General features: G+C 41.9%; 1 protein-coding gene across 7 annotated transcripts; it reads right to left on the bottom strand.

Moving 5' to 3' along the window:
• Nucleotides 1-544: 544 nt before the first annotated feature.
• Nucleotides 545-16,396, bottom strand: PCNX4 (pecanex 4). Of its 7 annotated transcripts, XM_033062633.2 has the most exons (13): nt 15,747-16,396; nt 13,830-13,882; nt 13,518-13,627; nt 12,496-13,222; nt 10,634-10,813; nt 10,031-10,545; nt 9,140-9,240; nt 8,901-9,023; nt 7,706-8,069; nt 5,100-5,203; nt 3,659-4,695; nt 3,009-3,195; nt 546-2,670 (listed from the first exon to the last, which is right to left on the bottom strand). In XM_033062633.2, exons 4-13 carry the CDS (start codon nt 13,182-13,184, stop codon nt 2,419-2,421), a joined length of 3,552 nt encoding a protein of 1,183 aa, XP_032918524.1. In that variant the 5' UTR covers nt 13,185-13,222; nt 13,518-13,627; nt 13,830-13,882; nt 15,747-16,396; the 3' UTR covers nt 546-2,418. The 7 variants fall into 7 exon arrangements, with proteins under 7 accessions (XP_032918531.1, XP_032918524.1, XP_032918529.1 ...); XM_033062640.1 differs by lacking the exon at nt 10,634-10,813 and having other exon boundaries at nt 545-2,670; XM_033062638.2 differs by having other exon boundaries at nt 12,496-13,627.
• Between the last annotated feature and the right edge of the window lie 3,790 nt (nt 16,397-20,186).

Raw genomic sequence — 20,186 nt, 5'->3', positions numbered from 1 at the left:
CCCTGTGTGTGATCAAAACCACAATCTAAAGCAAGGAGGAGTTGGGAAGAATTAAATAAATTGTCTGCAGCCACCTGGTTAGAAAACAGCAGTTCAGGGGACACATGGGATAACAGTGGGGCCCAAGCTCAGTCCCATTGCTGACTGCAGTACCAGGATGCCATCAGTAACGCCAATAGCAGTCTGAACACAGACAAGGCCAGGGTTGAAGGTGCTCCAATTCCTGAAGTCCAGACAACTCAAATAATTGTTCCAAACCAACCAGGCTGTGGTGCAAGAGCACAGAAACCTACAGCTGAACAGGGCCTTGCAGCTGCACAGATTTGTGGGACAGAGTAAGAAGCTTTAACTCCCATTTCTGCCAAAAGCAGAGGTGAGGGTACTGTGCCCCAGGGTCTCAGGGCTGTGAACACCCTGGCTGTGCCAAGGGGCTCTGGGAGCAGTGAGGGGGGTGTGGGACACGCTGCCTGTGCCAGCAGGGGACAGGATGTGGCAAGGCAGCACAGCCCAGCTCCACATTCCTGTGCTGCAGCAGGAACTCTGCCCGTTGCTAACTGTGCTGCTCCATCTGGTGCCAGTCAGGATCTCTGCTGGAACACTGGGCCCAGTTATCAGCAGCTCTCAAGGCTGGGCACCAGATGGAGAGAACCCAGAGAAAGGAAGGGAAAAGGATCACAGCTCTCTTCAATTTTTTATCAACTGGTTTATTCAGTTTACAAAAGACAAAGGATTTACAGCCATCTTTGAGTAAGGACTGCTGCAAAAAAAAGATAATTAAATTTTCTGTGACTATACAGAACACTAGTAGTAAGAGATTTACAAAGAGGCAAGGGAGGGTTAATTAGATTTAGGAAATAACTCCAATTTTCCATCTGCTGCAAGAGCAGCAAAGAACTGGAGTGAACTGCTTGAAGAGTTCATGACACTCCTTGCCTTGGAAGTTTTAAATCAGAGTAAACATTTGCCAGGGTAGTTCTCTGTGAGAGGGAGCTGAAATAGGTGATGTCTGTAAACCCCTTCCACATCACTTCCCTGGCTCTGCATTTCCAGATGCAGCTCAGGGCCCAGCATGGCACCAACCAGCTTTGGAAATCCACTACACCACTTGCATAGTTTTTACAAATAATTTCTAGCCACTATCTAAAGAAACAGCCAGCAGCCAAGTACCTGCAACTGTGACAAAAGGTCTTAAAGGTGAGGAGTAAAATTAATAAATGTGCTTGGACTCAGACGAGGCTGAGTGTTCCAAATCAGTACTGCTTCAGTTATGGAGCATGCCTGATTTAAATTAATTCCATAGGATTAGGAAACACAATTATTTATATTCCCTGCTCAGTGTTTGCCTACAGTGTAACCACTGACCTGCTGAGAAAACACAGTTATGTGCTAAGACTGGTGGTAGTGAACAGGATAAATGAGCCACGGGAAATTGGACCTGGACCTGTTTTCAAGGCAACTTGTAATGTCACAAACCAGGTGCCCAAGTCTGTAGTGAGGTTAAAAAAAATAAATTACTTCTGGCACAGACAGCTGGATTTTCACTACCCCTCCATGCTCAAACTCTCACTGCAGTTGTGGAAGACTGGTTAGGAGGTGGACAGAGACTGCAAATAACATATATATATATATATAAAATATATATATTATATATGAATACTGGAAGAAGGAGATTAAATCATACTATTTGTTCTTAAAATTTCCTCTGTCCCCTAATTATACACATGTACTTCTTTCATCAGTAAAGTCACCCAGGTTATTAGTGTGTCAGAGCACACACTGGTTTATAAAAATTCTTTCTACCAAAACAAATACTTTGGTAAAAATTGTCCTTTACAATTTACTTTAACTGAAGTATGGCTGATAACTTACTACACATAGGGAAGATCAGTGAAAGTCATATAATAAATGCTAGAACTGAACTCAGTCCAATATAAAATGGCCAGAATAAAAAAAAATCATATAAATAGTCCTATGTACACTGTGGTTGCCAACTCGGGGTTGACAACACTACAAGAAGCTGTAACCTGACTGGCAGTGCAAGTCACCTGTCCAAGGGGAAAAAAAAGTAAAAATAAATCAGAATGCACCAAAAAAAGTTAATGATCAGAATTGTGTTAGTGATCAGGATTATGGTGATGATCAGAATTATGGTGCTCTTCTCTAAACCGAAGAAGAGAATTTCAGCCACACAGGCAATGGTGTCTTGTGTTCCAGCAGCAAGAAACCAGTCCCCAGAGCTTGCTGCCTGCTGAAGGCTCTGGCCAGCACCACCTCTGTGCCAAGGACAAGCGCTGGCCTGGCACCGCCACCCTGAGTAACGCCTGACCTGCAGCACATGAAGGGAGCACGGACATTTGATTCCCAACATGCAGAGGAAAAAGACAAAGCAGTAGCAGCCAGAGCTGGAGGAAGGACAGGCTAGAAGAGAGGCAGCTGCAGGAGCTGTGAGGAGTACACGGGGTAGCCCAGGGGAGGGTCAGCTGCCTGCACGGTCAGGTTGCGCAGCAGGGCCGGGTGTGCCTGGATGCTGTAGCGCTCCTCATCATCGTTGGTGGCGTAGAGCAGCTCCCAGGACAGGTTGGCCCATTGGCCTCTCACAGCTTCAGCATTGAGCTTTCCCACCTGGACCAACAGCTCCTGCAGGGTGAGCACTCGCCCTGTGTAAATCCCCTACAAGAACGAGCAGATCACAATGGTCAGTACAGTGTCCGAGGAGAGACGAGCATTTTGGTTACAAAGCACTGAGTGAGGCTTTGGGACCACACTCTATATAAACAAAGCAAAGTGTAAACCAGTCCCCTCAGTTCAATTCCACCACTGGAATATAATCAGGAAATATTGCTGCATCTGAAGGACAGTGCAGTGTGATTTTCAACAACCATGGTGCCAGCTCCTCTTTAGTACGAACCGACCTTGCAGAGCCTTCATGTTTTAGAACACAATTACAAGGGAAAAAAAGAACAGTGGAAAAAAACCCCATACTTTGACCTAGTAATTTTTCTCCTTACCATGCTTGGGTCATGCCCCAGTGAGAACAGGTATGGCTTCTCCTGCAGAACTGCTTGCTGCCACTCCAGGTCTGACACCAGCCCAATGTACCAGTCGCTTTCGTATTCCTCCAGGTAATTCACCAGCTCTTTGAAGTTCTCTACTGGGCCCAGGCTGGCTTTGTCCAGCATAAGTTTAAAGGTGTATCTGAAAGGTGCACAAAGTCACACAGTCAGCTGTGTGGCAAAGACAGGAGGGAGAAAGGCTTTTCAGGCCACAGAGACTGGAATCACTGCCAGTCGGTCTGGGTGCACTTTAAGCTCACCCATATGTAAAACACATCAGCTTAAACATCTCCCATTCCCCTCCAACACTTCCCCACTGCCTGATAATTGATAGTGCCAAATATCCAAACCCAGCACAACTGTTGAGATCTGGGGACAATGAAAATAGGTTGTTTTTCCCCACTTAACACAGCAGATGGGAGGCAGCTGCTGTGGAGAAGAAAGAAGAAAACTCCATACCATAGGCTTCACTGCCTGGAATCACGGGCAATATTTACGTAGGAAAAGCCTACAAATAAATTTTAACTATATGGGTTTAACAAAACATTACTGAAGTGACACTTCTCTATATAATTTTTCTAATATTATGAAATGTTTTCTTTTACCTGAATGCTTTCAATGCCAGCTGGAAGAGCTCTGGTTTGCCTGTCAGCCAGTCCAAGCCAGCAGACCAGGGGATGCCCCCAGTGTATGCCCTGAACACGTGGCGAGGGGCAGGCACGGCGTTGTCCAGCCCAAACAGACCAAAGCAACACGACAGCACCCCGTGGATGTACAGGTCTTTCAAAGCTTTATCTTTCATAAGGTCTGTGAGTAAGCTGGAAGGCTTCTCTTTCAGATGAAAAAAGTCCAGTTGGCTCAGAACAAAGTGATACCATTCCTCTGGAAACCTCTGCCTCATTTCACTGACTTTGGAAGAAGGCACTGGTGCTGTTCTCCATTCTTCAGGGATGCTCAGCAGCTCTGAGTAAGAGCAACTAAATTCTACACGAGGTAACACTTCTGGCTGTTTCCCTTTGTCCACAGCAGGCAGCCCAAGCACTACAGTCCTGTTTAATTTATCTTCTGGTAACATTTCTGGTATGAAATCTTGGCTCTGTGTTTCTACAGACCCTGGAATAGACAGGTGCACTTTTGGTGTCAGTCCCAACTGCTCAGGTTCTTTTCTGTCTCTTGTTCTGCTGCTGAGTTCAAAATCAAAAATGTCACTATCATCAGTCCAGCCCTCCACTGTATCAACACTAAAGCTGTCTTCTTCCCTCAGAGCTCTGGATCCTTTCACTGCACCACCACGCTGATTTTCTGGAAATGATCCTTGTTTGCTCTTGTTGGCACTGCCTGGGCTTTCCCATGTCTTTGATTTTTTATAACAATACTGGACAAGCATCCATACAAGCACTTTAACAAAATCATCTTTCAGGTGCTTTAAATGCTCATGGGAATCAATTATTCCAGAGAGCACATTCCTGGCATCAGAATACAGCCGCACAGGAACAACAGTACAGGGAGTCAGGATGTGGCCAAAATGGGGATTGGGAGACAGAATCCTTGTGTGCTCCTGATGTTCAAAGGCCATTTCAAAAATTTCATCCACCCTGTGAGCTTCAGCAGCATGGCAGGATGTTTCCTGCAGTTCCAGCCCCTAAAGCACACATGAAAACAGCTTCTTGTTAGTCTCACCAGGATGTAACTTTGAATGCAGCAAGCAACAGAATTATTCTGAACAAGATGATTCCACAACTGAATCTACAAATCTGTCTAGAGATAACAGCAATAATAAAGCACTCACTGCAATATTAGGCATAGATCAATGTCTTAAATAAATCTTTGCCTGATGCAGATTTTATTAGCCAGCTTATTGAAGATACTGTGTCACAAGCTAAATGATAAAAAATTTCACATCTGCTACTCATGTAAATTGTGAGACTAATTAAACACTCATCTTAGAACATTAAATGTAAATCAGTTACATTGCTGGATTGTTACACAGCAAAGTGTTTGCATGATTTCCAAACATCAACATCTCAGTGCTCAGCATGCAATTACCTTAATGTTAACACCACAGTATGTGAAACCTTTTTCCAGCACCAAGATCCACATCAGCCTGTCCTGAAAGCGGCACAAATAATGCGACCCAGGCAGAGAGAGACCTAGGCAAGGAAAAAAAAACAAACAAAAACGACATATTATCTTTTCTACATGCCAATGAAAGGATTCAAAAGCAAACACAAAATATTTCTGCATCAACATCACAATCAGTTAACACTGGCTAACTAGCACTGTAGAATCTTGAAGAAACCGGCTGAAATTGCAGCTTTGGAAAAGCTGTGAGAAGCTGGGAAACCTCACACAACTGCAGGACTGCATTATTCACACCAGGCCAGGGTTAAACAACTCCACCTTCAACTCCCTTTGCAGAGATGAGTTTCATGATTAAAGATCATTTCTGGCTGCATTTCCAAGCACACAGTTCCCACTGATGTTCTCTGGAGACCTAAAATCCTTCTTACTGAGAATACATTTAAGAATCATGATATAGCACAGGAATTGCCTAAACTTCCTAGGAAGTTTGCTTGTTGTGATCAAATTAGTACTCAAAAACCCCACAATTTGGCTCTCATTGTAAGACTTAGATGATGCTAATATCCAAAGCAAAAAAAAAAAAAAAAGTATATTCTTTCTCTTTTTCACCTATGTCACAAAAAGAGCAATACTGAATTTCCTAAAATCTGGTGGTTATACTGTATTTGAACTATAGCCTAATGTCAATCCTCCTAACACAATGGTTCTATTCTTAAGCATGACATTTGCTGTCAGTTTATGACCTGCTTCTGCTGTCACTCATGTCTGGTGATGATTCACTTGAAGAGCATTTTAGTTTTAAAATGTTGTAAAATGAAATCAGTGAAACCAACCATTAAGCTGTAGTTAAAATTTAAGTAACCTTTTCTATCCCACTGAGCTAATGAAGTGCATTTTCTTGCTAACATTTTGCAAAGATTTTAATTCCTTTCTTGCTAGCTGTTAAAGCTACTAAAACTCCTTTACACAGAAAAAGCTATGGGTTTAAATTAGTGACACACAAAGTGCTACTGCTTCCTTTTGCACTCATCTGAGAACACCACAGTTTTTCTTGCTTCAAGACATTCATTCACAGATTTTCCCATTAAAGAAGAGACTTTTTACTCCTCCAGACTAGTATTTTAAATTATTTATTCTGAGGCATACCTGCCACCATAGCCACGATGGGAATGGGGAAAAAACCCTATTAAAATATGTATAATCGAATATAGATAGATAGAAGAGATAAATAACATATATATACAGATAGATATATAATAAATATATCTATTCTACATATACAAGATAGATGGACTAATGCAGTAGACAAACTGAAGTATCCTTCAGAGAAAAAAAAAAGACTTCTTAATTTTATTTAGCACCTCTCTCTAACCAGTTATGAAAGTGCAGCACATGTTTTCTAGTAAAGCACCTGGATATATTCTCCAGAAAAGCATGATTAAGGTTAACTTCCACTGCCTTCAAATATTAGGCCACTTTTCCCAGACATAAGCCATTTTCTAAGAGGCTTATGTAAATATTTGCCTCTTGTCTAAGGGCTACAATCTTTTGATTATTTAGGTTACACAAAGGCTGTTTCTCAAGAAAATGACCTTGCAATTTTACAACAGTTACTCTGTCTCCAGCTGGGAAAAAGACTGGGCATTTCTTCACCCCTGTCTCTGTAATTCTGTGAAAACCCCATAATGATGCCTTTCACAGGCTGTAAACCCACAAGTGCTGCTACAATCCTACCCCAACTCCCCAACAAGACATGACATTAAATCTTATCAATGGGTTTGTTCTCAGTTGTTTACTGCTGTTTAGGCTACATAATGAATTCCACAAACACCAATCAATATTCACCATAACCAAATAACACAGTCAAATTAGCAAAGTCACCTTCTGGATGCTGAGTAACAGGATTGATGCAGAGACAGATAGACCTACAGAGAGCAGTCTGACACACATCTTTCTTTATGCTGTCTGGCTAAACAACCCAATTTACTGCCTCCAGTTAGGTGGGATCAATGCTTTTTACTGCCTATATATATATCTGCCAATTCCATCCATTTTCTTCAGTACAGAATGATTAGGATTGATATTGTTTCATCACCATTTTAGTATCTCCTTAAAGGTAACAAAAGAGTTATTTTTTTACAGTATTGTAACAAGTAGACATCAGAGAATCATTAGCTGGAAAAGATCTAGAGAATCATTAGCTGGAAAAGACCTAGATCACCAAGCCCAGCCTTTGACTGAATATCACCATGTCCATGAAACCACATCACAAACTGCTGTATCTACTTGCTCCTTGAATGCTCCCAGGGATGGCAACTGGGGAGCCCCTTCCAATGCTTAACAACCTCCATTCCATGAGGAAATATTTCCCAATATCCACCCTGAATCTCCCCTGGCACAACCTGTGGCTGCTCCCTTATCACATCATTGGTTAAAAGACTAAAAACAACTTTTTCCTGAGCGATCTCCGAGTACCAGATTTAACCCACACTGTGAAATGTGGCTTTCAACCACAGCTTCTCCTGTTCTCCAGCAAAGCCCTGCAGCATTTCAGTGCTGCCCATACCTACCCAGGCCTCCAGCTGCCAGCGCGGACTGCAGCGCTGCGGCCAGGCCGGGCACCAGCTGCCGGTAGTACACGGTGTCGGAGCACACGCAGGCACTGCCGCCCACGGGGCCCGGCCAGCTCCGCAGAGGCCGCGGGAATCCCACCAGGAACACGGGCAGGGTGAAGAGAGGCAGCAGGGGCGAGGAAAGCAGCGCTGACACGGCCACCAGGGCCAGCAGCACGGGGAAGAAGGCGACGTTGAGCGCGATCAGGGCGGCGCTGGATCTGCGGCGCTGCTTCTTCTCCGTCCAGGATGTCAGGAGGATGGCGATGGCAAAGTGCAGCTTGGACAGGAACTGGAGGAGCCGATCCCGCAGGAGCCCGACCTGCAGCACACAGGCAGGAAGCACGTGGTGTTAACCTGCAGTGCACACAGCTACAGTAATTTGAAGACAGTGACTGTTGGAACCCTGAACTTTCTGTGCTTTCTGGCACTGACCCTCAAAAGAACACAGCTCGTGACTTGAGGCCTGGGGGAAGGCTTCCAAATTTGAGTGATGGAGCTACAACACACCAGTGATTCTTTGAATAGAAGGGTGTGATTTCACATGGTGAAGGGTTTGGAATTTGGGGTTTTAGAATACAGTGATAGGTATGGGACAAGATAGATGTTCTTGGCATTGTCTTTTTCTTCCTTCTTGTTCCTTCTTTTTGATTTTAGGTAGTAGTTTTTAGTTAAATAGAAAGTACCGCAGTGCGGGTCACAGGTGTTTGGTCATTGGGTCAAAAGTATAAATAATATAGATGTTAGTTTTTAATTGGATAATTAGGCCTTAAAAGACCTTGTAGAGAGTGAGATACAGCTCCATTTTGTCACTTTTAACTTGTTAGCTAGGAATGCTGCAGAACTCACTGTGTTATAGATAAGAATTAATAAACAACCAAGTCTGAACATGAAAATCCATCTCTTGTGCTTCAATCCTGACTCTGAATAAAAGCAAAGAAAGAAGGCAGCCACTAATATGTGGTGCCACTAATAGGTGGTGCCCCATGTGAGGAACAAACTCACAATCTTCAAATGACTCTCACTGCAGTTAGAATATATCTTAGTACAGTTTTCAGCTTTTATCTGCTGGGTCCTGGGCCCTGTAAATCTCCAACTGAAAGAGAGGCCTCAGATAACAACTATCTGCGTAATTTTACATTATGACCATTACCAGCAAGAGTTTGATTCCTGTATCAAGGCTCCTGTTCCACCAGAGGTCTGGATTAAACACCAACATTTGTGCTGCTGACACAACCACCATGTCTAGTAAGGCATTTTCTGTATTCTGCCAGACCTAAAATAGAGACATGTTAGATATACATTAAAAAATGCAACTATTTATCTCTGCCTTGGTACTCAAATCATGTAGAAGAGCATTTCTAAGGCTAACATATTTAAAATTCAAATTACCATCCTAAATATCCTTGTGAATCCAATGGAAACAGACACAGAATGCGGGTTTTGGAGCGAGTGGTCAAGTGACAGGAATGCTATCATAGCAAATGGAGACACTGCAATTGAAATAAAAGAATCATCAACCTCCTTCCAAAAACAAAACAAAAAAAGTCAGAGGTAAGCAGTCTTATTGCAAGATGGAAATCCCAACATAAAAAGAGAAACCTTCCCTTCATCATCACAAACACCTCTCTGTATTACACTCCCACAATACTGAACAATTCATTTGCACTAATGGCCCAGGACAACAAACATTTACATGGATGCTTAATTCTTACTTGCTATTAGTTCTTTTGTCCTTTATTTGTTTCTCCAAGAGAATACTCAAATAAGTAAAAATAAACATGGAATAGCAGTCATCAATCTACTTTCCCAAACGAATTCTTCTTTAAGAAATGAAATAATTTAAATCAAATTTTTATTTCCTCAACGTAGATGCATTTGTGTCTAACCTACCAGAAAGGATGCTCTTCCCTTTACTAGCAAGCTCTAAGAACTAAATATTTAGTCAGCTTGAAGACTTTCAACTCATTTGTTTCCAAGAACATCTTTTCAAAAGTGGGTACTGCAGTTGTAACTAAAATCCTTTAAAAGGCCCTGCTTTCTCAGTTGGGCTTTAAAAAGGCTCAAGAAAAAAATAAAATCACTTTCAAATTTAATCACTTTTAAATATGCTGGACCAGTAACTTTGACCTCAATGCACAATTTAACAAGACACCAACAAGTATTTCCAGCCACTTGATTTTCCTTGGCTCATTCACAGAATCTTGCACATGCAGCAATTCTAGAGTTTCAAACTCCCTACAAGCATCATCTAACAAACAACAGAGAGTGGTGTATTCCTACCTAGTGTTAGTAAAATCCTCCTGACAACACCAACTTTCATTAGCCTTCTTTGCTTCTCCATGAACACAGCCACAGTCCTGACATCCTTTGGGTAAAAGGGGTTTCGGAAGACTCCAAACAAGTACACTCTCTGAATCTCTCTAAGAATCCACATAATTACAAGCAGTAGGATCAGAATGTAACTTGCTATGGCCTGGGGGCTGGCTTGGGAAAATGATGAGGAAGCTGCAAATTGATGCAGCAGGCTCGCTTCTGTGAGAGCAAATGTCAACACAGTCACATAGAAAATAAATTCCCTCCACCCAAATTGCATTCTAAGACCTCTGTGTGTATTTTTAGATTTGCTGGAGGCTAAATGGCTGATCATGGTGTGTTTGAAGGCAAACCAAATCTCACTTAGGTTAAGACTCAGTATGAACCCAAATCCAGTCATGAAGAGGATCACACCGAGGGGGCTGGGAATGAAATACGATGCTATTGCTGTTCCAGCAGAAATGACAAACATTACTAACAACCTGTGAAGGAGAAAATAAAGAAGATTTGCTTGAAAAGAAAAAGGTTATAAGCAATACTGATATATTTTACAATTGTATAAACATTTACTTTGTATTACTTGACATAGGTGAACCTCCTAGTCCAAACTCCAAGAGTTGTTCCATTCCCCAGAGAAAAAGTGCATCAAGTGGGGGCAGAATTCCCATTGCCCACAAGAATGGCAGAAAAAGAAACAGGATGTGCAAAATCTGGTTTGTCTGTTCTAGAATGGGTGTGTTGACAGCAAACCTGGAGAAAAGAAGAAATGGATTTGACTTCTATGAAGGGAAAAATAACTTCCGTGTGGGAAGACTTCCTGTTTAATTACTACAGCAAATCCCAAAGTAAAAACATTTCACATTCAACCTATAAAACCTACTGAGTATCTTTTAAAAGGAAAAATAAGGACATATATTTATGCTTGAGACAGTAACACATTAGTTAGAACACCAGAACACAGACTAAATTTTCATTTAAAAGATTTGAACCCTTCACTCGAATATGGTGATGCAATTACCCTGATTATTTTTGTTACTGTTGTCATAATGCACTGAAAAAAATACTTGTGCAAAAAAGAAAGGTCCAAAGGCTCCAGGATCTCAACTGTTTAACAGAAAATTGTGAAGTATTTTTTTCAGAAGCACAAAACCAAAATTTCATGCAATTTCAAGGCTCAAGATCTAAGCTTTAACACTGGAAGAAACTGGCATCTTGCCTGCACACCTACAGATAATATTGTATATTCCAAAAGAGAGTTTATTTCTACATAACAGTGTCAAAATATTCCTGCAAAACACAAAGATCAGCATTAGAAATTTGCATAAATTCTACTCCAAATGTAATTCACCATTAAAGGTGGTAGACTGCCAAGATATTTGGTTTCTCTCTACTTTTTAATAAGTAAGCAAGCCACAGAGGAATTTTATCAGGAATTTTGACAATGTCTTAATCTTCTCCTCAGGAAATTGAATAGAAGAATTTGGAGTCCAAGACCCACATGTATAATTCTCATACCTCACCTGAAGTGGCAGTTAGGGTAAATCATTAACAAAGACATCTCCCAGTGCAAAACTAGCAAATTCAAACATGCTTTTTAAAAATGTATCTGAAGTACCCCAACCATAAAATATGTACATGCAACAAAGTGCTATAAATATCACCTGATAGGGAGAAAGAATGCATAGAGTGAATCTAAAAGCATCTTGTTTTAGGAGCCTGATCTACAAATACTTCAGCTAAGACACTCATCTGAAAAACAGAAATGTGACTCCCCTAATTTGTAGACTGACACAGCTCTTTTGTATTGCAAAAGCATTTAAAAATCCAAGTTCAAAATCTGTATAACAAAGCCACAGAAATATTCCCCTTTGCTTACCCATTCATTAAAACCAAATTCAGAGAGTGGTTTTTTTGGTTTTTTCTGGTGGTTTTTTTGTTTTGTTTTGTTTTTGGGGTTTTTTGCCTGCTGTATAAAAGCCTCTGCTATCACTTTACAGAGCTTAAATTAGAAAGTATTCCAGGATGAAATCTGGACATAAATCCAGTAATCCTGAAGCTTGCAGTGTTTAGATTTATGATTCCAGGCCAGGAACATGTGTTTTTAAATCCTTCACATCCTTTAAAAGGATATACATGCAAATGCTCCAACACAAAAATATGAAAAATGACACAGTAGAAGATAGGTAAAACTATCTCTTACTTACAAACTGCTCTTCCTAGTTTACATGGAATTCTATAGAAATTTAAGAGCCTTTTATACACAGCACAGAACCTCAATTTTTATCATATATGCATAAATCTTCTTTCTTTCAAGTTACTACAGCTGATAGAAACTCAGAATAAATTTTCCTTGGAAGAATAATTTAAGCTTTCCATGAAAAATACACAGAATAACCATCACTTTAAGTGGCTAAATGCATTATTATGTTTACCTGTGTGCAAGATCCACTGCAATAAAGACAAAAATGTAGAAAGGTCTCATCAGAGCAGTGATTTCATAAGTATCCAGTGCTTGGAAAGTGGCTGTTTCGGTGGCTGTGTTTATGATTAATGAATACTCTCCAATACATATGGTCACCCATCCAAACACAAAGATCACAACAGTTCCTCCAAAGTTGCTGTATAACAAGGTTATTCTGTTAGGCAGCAAATACCAAGTTCCCAGCCCACACAATAGCCCTGCCAGAAGGGAATGGAATACAGTGTTGATTATGTACTTCTTGCCAGGAATAATAAATTTTACTGTCTCTGAACCTACACAGCTGGAAAATTCAAACTCATCTTCATCTGTCAGGGTATTCTGAATTTGCATTCTTTCTACTGTCACTGTTTTCTGCTTTGCATAGAGGTTTGTCATCTGAAGGGCAAGTGCAGTAACAAACATGAGTCCCCCCGACAGCGCTGCGCTGCAGAAGTCCTTCATCACTCCCAGCTGGTACAGGAGTGTTCCCACTCCTCCCCAAAGCCATGGTGTCAGGAAAAGGATGATCTGGTTCACATAGATGTAAGGAGGGGCACAGTAGCCTAATTTGAGGCGGGGACCTCCCAGCACAGTCTGAGGGAAGCGCTTCAAGAAGAACTCCTGTTTGTAGTCATTGAGCAGGGGTACATCTGGCCCCATCCTCGTGGCTCAGGAATGCTGCCTGGGGATCATCTTGCCTGTGAGAGAGCAGAAAGGAATACATGGACACATTACTGCTTCTGGAACTCAGAATCCAGGGAATTCTCAGGTCTTCTTTTTATTTACCAAGTTATAGTGAAATTCTGACATGTTGCTGTGAGAATTTCCCAGAATACAACTAATAAGCAAACCTCTATTTTAAAAGATAAACACATTTTCATCTGAAGGTTGCAAATAAAAATGTATAACCTGGGAGATGATAAAACCAACCCATCTCCCCATCAGAATACCTTCCTACTGACATTCTTCCCACCCAATCTAATTCCATCACACCTTGCCACAGACAAGTCCAGTTCCAAATCCTGTTAAGGATCTCTGTATACAGAGTCTGTGATTTCAGAGAACAGCCACACAAGTGCAGGGACACAGGCACACAGAGGTCCCTGTAAAAAAAAATAAATCAATGGAATAAATATTTTTTTATATAAATATGCTAAAGAATGTAAGTAGAAGTATTACAAATTGTTTCCCACATCATCATTGTTACTGTCCTCCCTATACAGCCCAGTTGCAGGACTCTCACTGTAATGTAAAATAAACAGTTCGCTTTCTGCTTCCTAAAATATATAAAATAAAACACAATACTTGTGAGTTGTAGTGGAATCAGCGTATGTTCTTCTTTGTGCCAATGGAAAAAGCTGAAAGAAAGGAAAAAAAAGGTATCTGCAGACATTTGCAATCACCCATCAAATAGACATAGGTTTGAATATTCACTTAGAGAGAGTCAGGCAATGTAGAAAAAATGAATATAAGGTGGTAACTATGATATTCAAACATGATTCTGTGTTACTAATCATTAAAGCAAGAATCTACACAGGCAGAAATACTCAAGCTAAGAAATAGGGTGAAAAAACAGCACAAAAAAAGCAGTGCCAATGTCATTAATAATAGTTCTAAGCAAGAGATGGTGTGCATTAGGAGATGTGCAAGGACTGAAATTCTGACTGACTTTCTTCCACTGGACCTGTACAATCTGATGAATACCCATTGCCATCACTGGTGAGACATTAAAAATTAAATATCTGGCTGCCACAGAGTCCTCAAACTACCATGATCCATTTTTTCTAGGATATCAAACTTTTCTGGGCCTTTCTAAGAACAATTCACCCCATTTATTTAAACAGGTATCAGTCACTTGACTGATGGTACATGCTGGACATTGGGGAATGCATTGGGACAGTGCAAATGAGATTTTAGGCATTATCATGACTGAAAATTTGCATTCTGCATCCACTAAGCCTATACACTCCTCCATGGAAAGTAGGACCCCACAGGCTCTGTCACTACTCTTTATGCAGGCTGTGGATTTTTTGGAAGTTTTTTTTTCAATAAAATATTGAAAATGTGGGTTTTTTGGTCATACTATTTCAAGCCACTAAATATTTCTTAAAAGTAAGAAGAAGGCAGCAGTCAGTCCTACTGGAACTAATGGAAAAGACACATGTTGACAATGGAGAGGGGAATTCATCCCAGTCAGCTCAGGAATTTGAAAATGTAACAGCGACACACCCAACTAAAAACAAATTTCAAACGTAATTATAAAATATCACAATTCAGTCAATCTTCTTTAGAAAAATAAGTGCTCTTTAGAGGGTACATGGGTGTGGAGCTTAAGTTGCTGGGATGGTTACATGCAGTAGAAGATTTAGAGGCATGGAAATGACAGAATCTGAGTTTACAAAGAAAACATAGAACCAATAGGTGCGGAGTTTTCCTTGAAAAACAGTTTTTGGGCAGCTGTGTTTTTCTGCTCTGAGAAGGGTTATTTTTGTTTCAAGTTCCAGTTTGCATTTGTGTTTGTCAGTTTATATTGCTAACCAAATGTTAACAAAACATTCCTCTTACAGTTTCTCTGTAAACAATAGGCATCTTTGTGTGAGACACATGAATCTATGCACATAAACAATATAGTTCCACTTGGCTCTGCTCCAAAACGAGGTGAATTTATTTGCTGAAGCTTGCTAACTATGGAAACTCTTCCCTCTGCTGTTCTCCTGGCTTCCAACTAGTCAGGTAGAACATCAGGACTTCAAAGAGGGACTCATCCATGTCTTATTCCTGTGCAAAGCCCTAGCAACAAGGCTCCACACATTTGTGAGTGTTTACAGGACCTGGCTTCAATACACATTCCTGACATACGGGCCTGGCCCCACTTTGACAGCTTGCCTGGATACCCAAACAAGCCCTAGCACAACAGTCTGTCATCACTGGGGGGACCCGTGCCACTTGGATACTATCACAAGGATGGAAAAAGGGCTTTAACACCATAAAGTCATGTCACAAGTTCCCCCTGCAATAACCTCATTATGCCCTTATTACAAAGGGAAACAAAAACCTTGCCAGAAATTCAGGCAGGAATTCACAGGAGGACACGAATTTCCGTCTAAATGAACACCATCCTTCACGTGGGCAGATGCTGGATGGGCTGAGTTTGGTTTGCTTTTATGTTTCGTGTACAGCTGTCTGCCACCTAAGCAGCTGAAACTTGGTAAAAATCCTTACCTCGGTGGTGTTTTCATTGAGAAGATAAGCCAGGGTTACAAAACACCTGCCAGCCAAGCTGGAGGAACAGGTGGGAGGCAAAGGAGAGGCTGCGGCATCCCCTGTCCCACTAAATCCAGAGGCACCCCGTGCCCACCTGTGTTAAAGATGAACATCCATGGATGAAGATGTCACCGTGCTGCAGGCCAGCTCCAGCCCCGAGCCAGGCTGGGAGCCCCTGCTCAGCAGTGCTGCTCCATTCCCCAGCGAGTCCGGCTCACAGCATTTTAGGAGAACGCACCCAATCCCGTTATGGGATGAGCATCCCGGCATCGCCTTTGGGAAGGGTCGCTGGCCGCCCCCTCCCGAGGCACCTCTGCCCCTGACCACAGAGGCTCCCACCTTCCCAGCCACCCCCTCACCTCTAAATAAACACACCCAACACCAAGCGACTGCAAAAACACCACTGCGCTCTCCGGAGCGGAAGGGCCGGGGGACAAACCCGCGGCGGGGATGGCACCTACCTGTGGCCCGGGCTCGAAGCGGGGCAGGGGGCGGCAGGGCACGGCGCGGGGAGAAGGAGGAGAGGAGGAGGATGGCGGAGCGCTCCCGTTCTCTGCCCGCCCCCTTTTCCCGCCCCTCAGCCGCCGCCGCCATTTTGCCCGCCCGGGGCAGGCGCTGGGGCCGCGCTGGGTGCGGGAAATGGCTCCGGATGGCGGGGCCGGTACTGGAGCTTGAGGGGCGGCGGTGACTGCAGCTCCCTCACGGCGGGGCTCCCGGTACCGGAGCCTGAGGGGCGGCGGTGCTCCCGCTGCCTCACGGCGGGCAGGGCCCCGCAGCGTCCCCGGATCGATGCCGCTGGAAGAGATCTGTGCCATGATGGAGCGCAGCCCGTGAGGGAACGCACCGTGCCAGGCAGAGCATGACGCTGAGTGCCCGGCCGGGCTGTAACACCTGCAGCTTCCCTGGCCAGCCCATTCCCATGTCCAGCCATCCTTCCCGGGAGACATTCCTCTAATGTCCAGTTCAGCTCCCCGGGTACATCTTCGAGGTGTCCTCATCCTGTCCCTTGTTCTCTGGAAGCAGATCCCGATCCCCATCCTGTCACGGAGTTGCAGAGAGCGCGAAGTTCCCCAGTATTCTGACATCGTAACAGAATACCCCCCAAAAGTTCCCTTAATCTTGAATATCAATGGCTTTATGTATTAACTAACTCATTACACGAACGCTGGTTTTAGCCTCAGGTAGAACCAAATCCTTTCTGTTTTCTTCTAAGTCAAATTGAGCATTCAGTGGGAAATGACTATAAATCCAAATACTGCAGTACTGCTTACCACTTCAAATTACAACCATTAAACACTGAGAATATTCAATAGAGTCAGCACACATAATATAATTTATATCTAACAATACTAAAACATATAATTCAGTGTATTAATACCAGGGCACATGTGTCTACCTCAATACCTGTTAGAACAATCACCATGTAAATAGTTAGAATCAGTTATATCCATTTTAATCTGAGTGCCTAATTTAACACACAAGCACGCGCTTGGAATTTTAGACAGACAAAGGATTGACTGTAAGCAGTTCTTATCAGAAGCATAATAACCTTTTTGTAGGTCTGGTAATCTTTATTCTTCAGAGATAATAAAAAGGAAGTTGGATTGGGGAATCCAGTGTAAAACCTTGGAAACACCACCAGAGGAAAATGACCATTTGTCTTTATTGAATTTCTTTTAAACGTGGTTCAGTGGCACAGATGATTCCAGCCTCCTGGATAATAAATTTTAAAAAACGTAGGTTTTTTTCACTATCATTGATCTCATATTTTTCACACTCTCTTTCAAATGTATCTATTGCAATCCTATTACAATTATTGTTATCTCATAGGTATTCCAAGGTAAATACCATCTCTTTGCAATTCCCTGAAGGTTGATAGCAAGTATTTACTTCTTGGTTGTCAGATTTGATCCTGTCCCAGTTTCCTAATTCTGTTACAACTTTATGAAGATGACAATTCTCTTCTGGAATATTTAAACCTTCAATTACAGCAGTGGAGTGAGGAAAGCAGACACTGGATTTATTTCTTTGCAAACTCTGCTGCTTGTGTTCAGAACTCACAGAAAGCTCCTTTAAAACTCTGAGGAATCATTTCCTATATTTTCACTCTTGCTCAAAAGAGTAAATCAGAATTTCAGTCAGTGCAACTCCAAGCTACTGGTGAAGGGAGCATAGTAATTTATTTCTCTTAAGAGTTCTAAAAATTTTCTTGTTCACATAAAATAAGACAAAACCTGCTAGCAGAATAAACTATTCCAGGTAAATTCTGCAGACTGCCAGCTGTAATTTTCTGATTATCACACAATACATAGCTGGAAACATGAACTATCTCACTGGATTTAACAGGACTCCTGATCCTCTTAAAATTGTGGTACACATAAGCTGTTTCCAGAATTGGGACTTGGTTTTTAGCTTGCTTATTTTTGGTTTGTGAAAAGTCTGTTAGTCCTAAATCCTTGAATAATAATATGAACATTTCCATATTTTTAATGATTACTTTGTTTGGAGTAATGCAGGTACAAATACTTTTCTAACTGACCTTTCTTCTCGTTAAAGATAAACCAAAAAAGTGTTTCTGTTTGGAAATGTATCTTTATGTGCAACTGTAAAGGTAGGGGAAACAGATGCTTTCTTGCAGTTATTGATTATTTAGAAAGAAAGAGCTTGTAGGAATTTTTTAAAAAAGAGATTTACTGCTAGAGAAAAAAAAAAAACCAAAAACAACAACCAAAAAACAGTTTACTTTCAAATTAGATTATGGAATTTTCTTTTTTCTGATGCCCAAAGTTAATGATTGTTTTATTGCAATCTGCAGGCAGGCATTGAGTGAAATCTGACTCCTTGTTTTACTCAACCTCTTTGTCCTGCATCCTACAGGGGACTCATCCTGTGTCTGTGTGTAGGTTTCTGGAAATCTGTGTGTGCTGGGTGTGTTATCCATCACTACTTTCCTGTGGCTCCCTTGGAAGTGATTCCTTTCGACAACGTGGCTGCAGGCTGGCAGAAAAACACACGGAGGAGCTCACTTCTTTCTCGGTGACTTTATCCCTTCAAAATAAACTTTAGGAAAAGGTATTCCATTCCTACATGTGGAAGATACCCATGTTTTCCCAAAGGGAAAGGCTTTTGTTGGCATTCCTGAGCAACCCTTGAGAGTTCCAGGGTAACATCTATGTAACAAGTTTTAGCAACTAAAATATCAGCTCTATTTCAGGTGCCCTTCCTTCATTGCAGCTGAACATATGCTTCAAGTAATTTTAGTATTCCTACCTAGCTGTTTTTTACATTAAAACATGAGAGTATTTCTCATCAATTTAATTGTATGTATAATGTGGTTTGGATTTTGTAAGAACTGTATTCTTCAAATGAAGGATAAAACACTGAGTTGGCAGATTTCCATTTAATTTGTGTAGGATATTCTTAAAATCAGGAGCTTTGAGCTGAATTCTTTTTGTGGTTAACACAGTAAGGTTTTCCTTTTTTTCTTCTTTTTGCATTTCATGCTGAAAACATCTTGATTATGGGAGCAATCTAGTTAAATATTTTATGTTTTGGGAAAGACTCACTTCTCTTGGAAGTCTCTTTCGATTGCTGTGTTTTGAGAATCTGTCACTGATCTGAGGAGAAAGGGACAGAGAGAGAATTACAAATCGCAAATTTTTGTAGTACTAGAATCATAAGTGACAACCCAGGACTGACTATGGGATATTCTGCATCTCTGGTTTGACAGGGTGCAACAGTCCTGTGGCCATGCAGCCTTCACAGTTGTCATTTATACCCCAGTCCGTTGTGGATATAAACAGACACAGATCATGTGGGACACTCTGCTCCAGCGACACACAAGCTCTCACAGCTGGAGCTCTAGGACACTTCATAGCTTCCAGTGGAGTAGGAAAGTTTGAATCACCAACAAGGTAGCATGTCCTGTGTCCTCACCCACTTCACCCAATTAAAAATGGTCATATGCACACTTGCTGCTTGTTAAAACTTGTCTCAGGTTGCCATTGTCCAGCATCAAACTTCAAAGGCTTCAAAAAATATTCTTGACCAAGAAAATTCACAGATCTCAGTGCAACATTTGGGCTTGTGTGACATTGGGAACGAAGGAGGTGTCTCTGGAGGGAGTTGGATGTTCATTAAGTGCAGAGCTGCCGCTTTGGTTATTAGGAAAGCTCTCTCCAGAAGCAGGTTTGTGATGGTGCAAAAAGTGCCTTGATCCACTCAGAACTGGGATGTCCCTGGTGGGGCTGGTACCTGCTTAAGGAGGAATAAAAAGCAGTGATCTGGTGTCAGGAACTGCCTTGTTGAGGGGGGCTAGTGGCCCACCCCAAGAGGAAGGAGGTCAAGGACCTTCTTAGCTCACTGTGCCTCTCCTAAAAGATGTCCTAACCATGAAGC

Source organism: Catharus ustulatus, chromosome 6 (assembly GCF_009819885.2).
Source record: "Catharus ustulatus isolate bCatUst1 chromosome 6, bCatUst1.pri.v2, whole genome shotgun sequence".
Lineage (NCBI taxonomy): Eukaryota > Metazoa > Chordata > Aves > Passeriformes > Turdidae > Catharus > Catharus ustulatus.
This window is presented reverse-complemented; position numbering and strand designations above follow the sequence as displayed.

What these genes read in the sequence shown, in the direction of transcription:
- PCNX4 (XM_033062638.2), bottom strand. Translation starts at nt 13,184, where the DNA reads ATGGGGCCAGATGTACCCCTGCTCAATGACTACAAACAGGAGTTCTTC. An exon ending in GCTGGCAGCTGGAGGCCTGG is followed by an intron (nt 5,204 to 7,705) that starts GTAGGTATGGGC and finishes TTCCTTGCCTAG; the next exon opens with GTCTCTCTCTGCCTGGGTCG. An exon ending in ACTGTGGTGTTAACATTAAG is followed by an intron (nt 4,696 to 5,099) that starts GTAATTGCATGC and finishes TGTGTGCTTTAG; the next exon opens with GGGCTGGAACTGCAGGAAAC.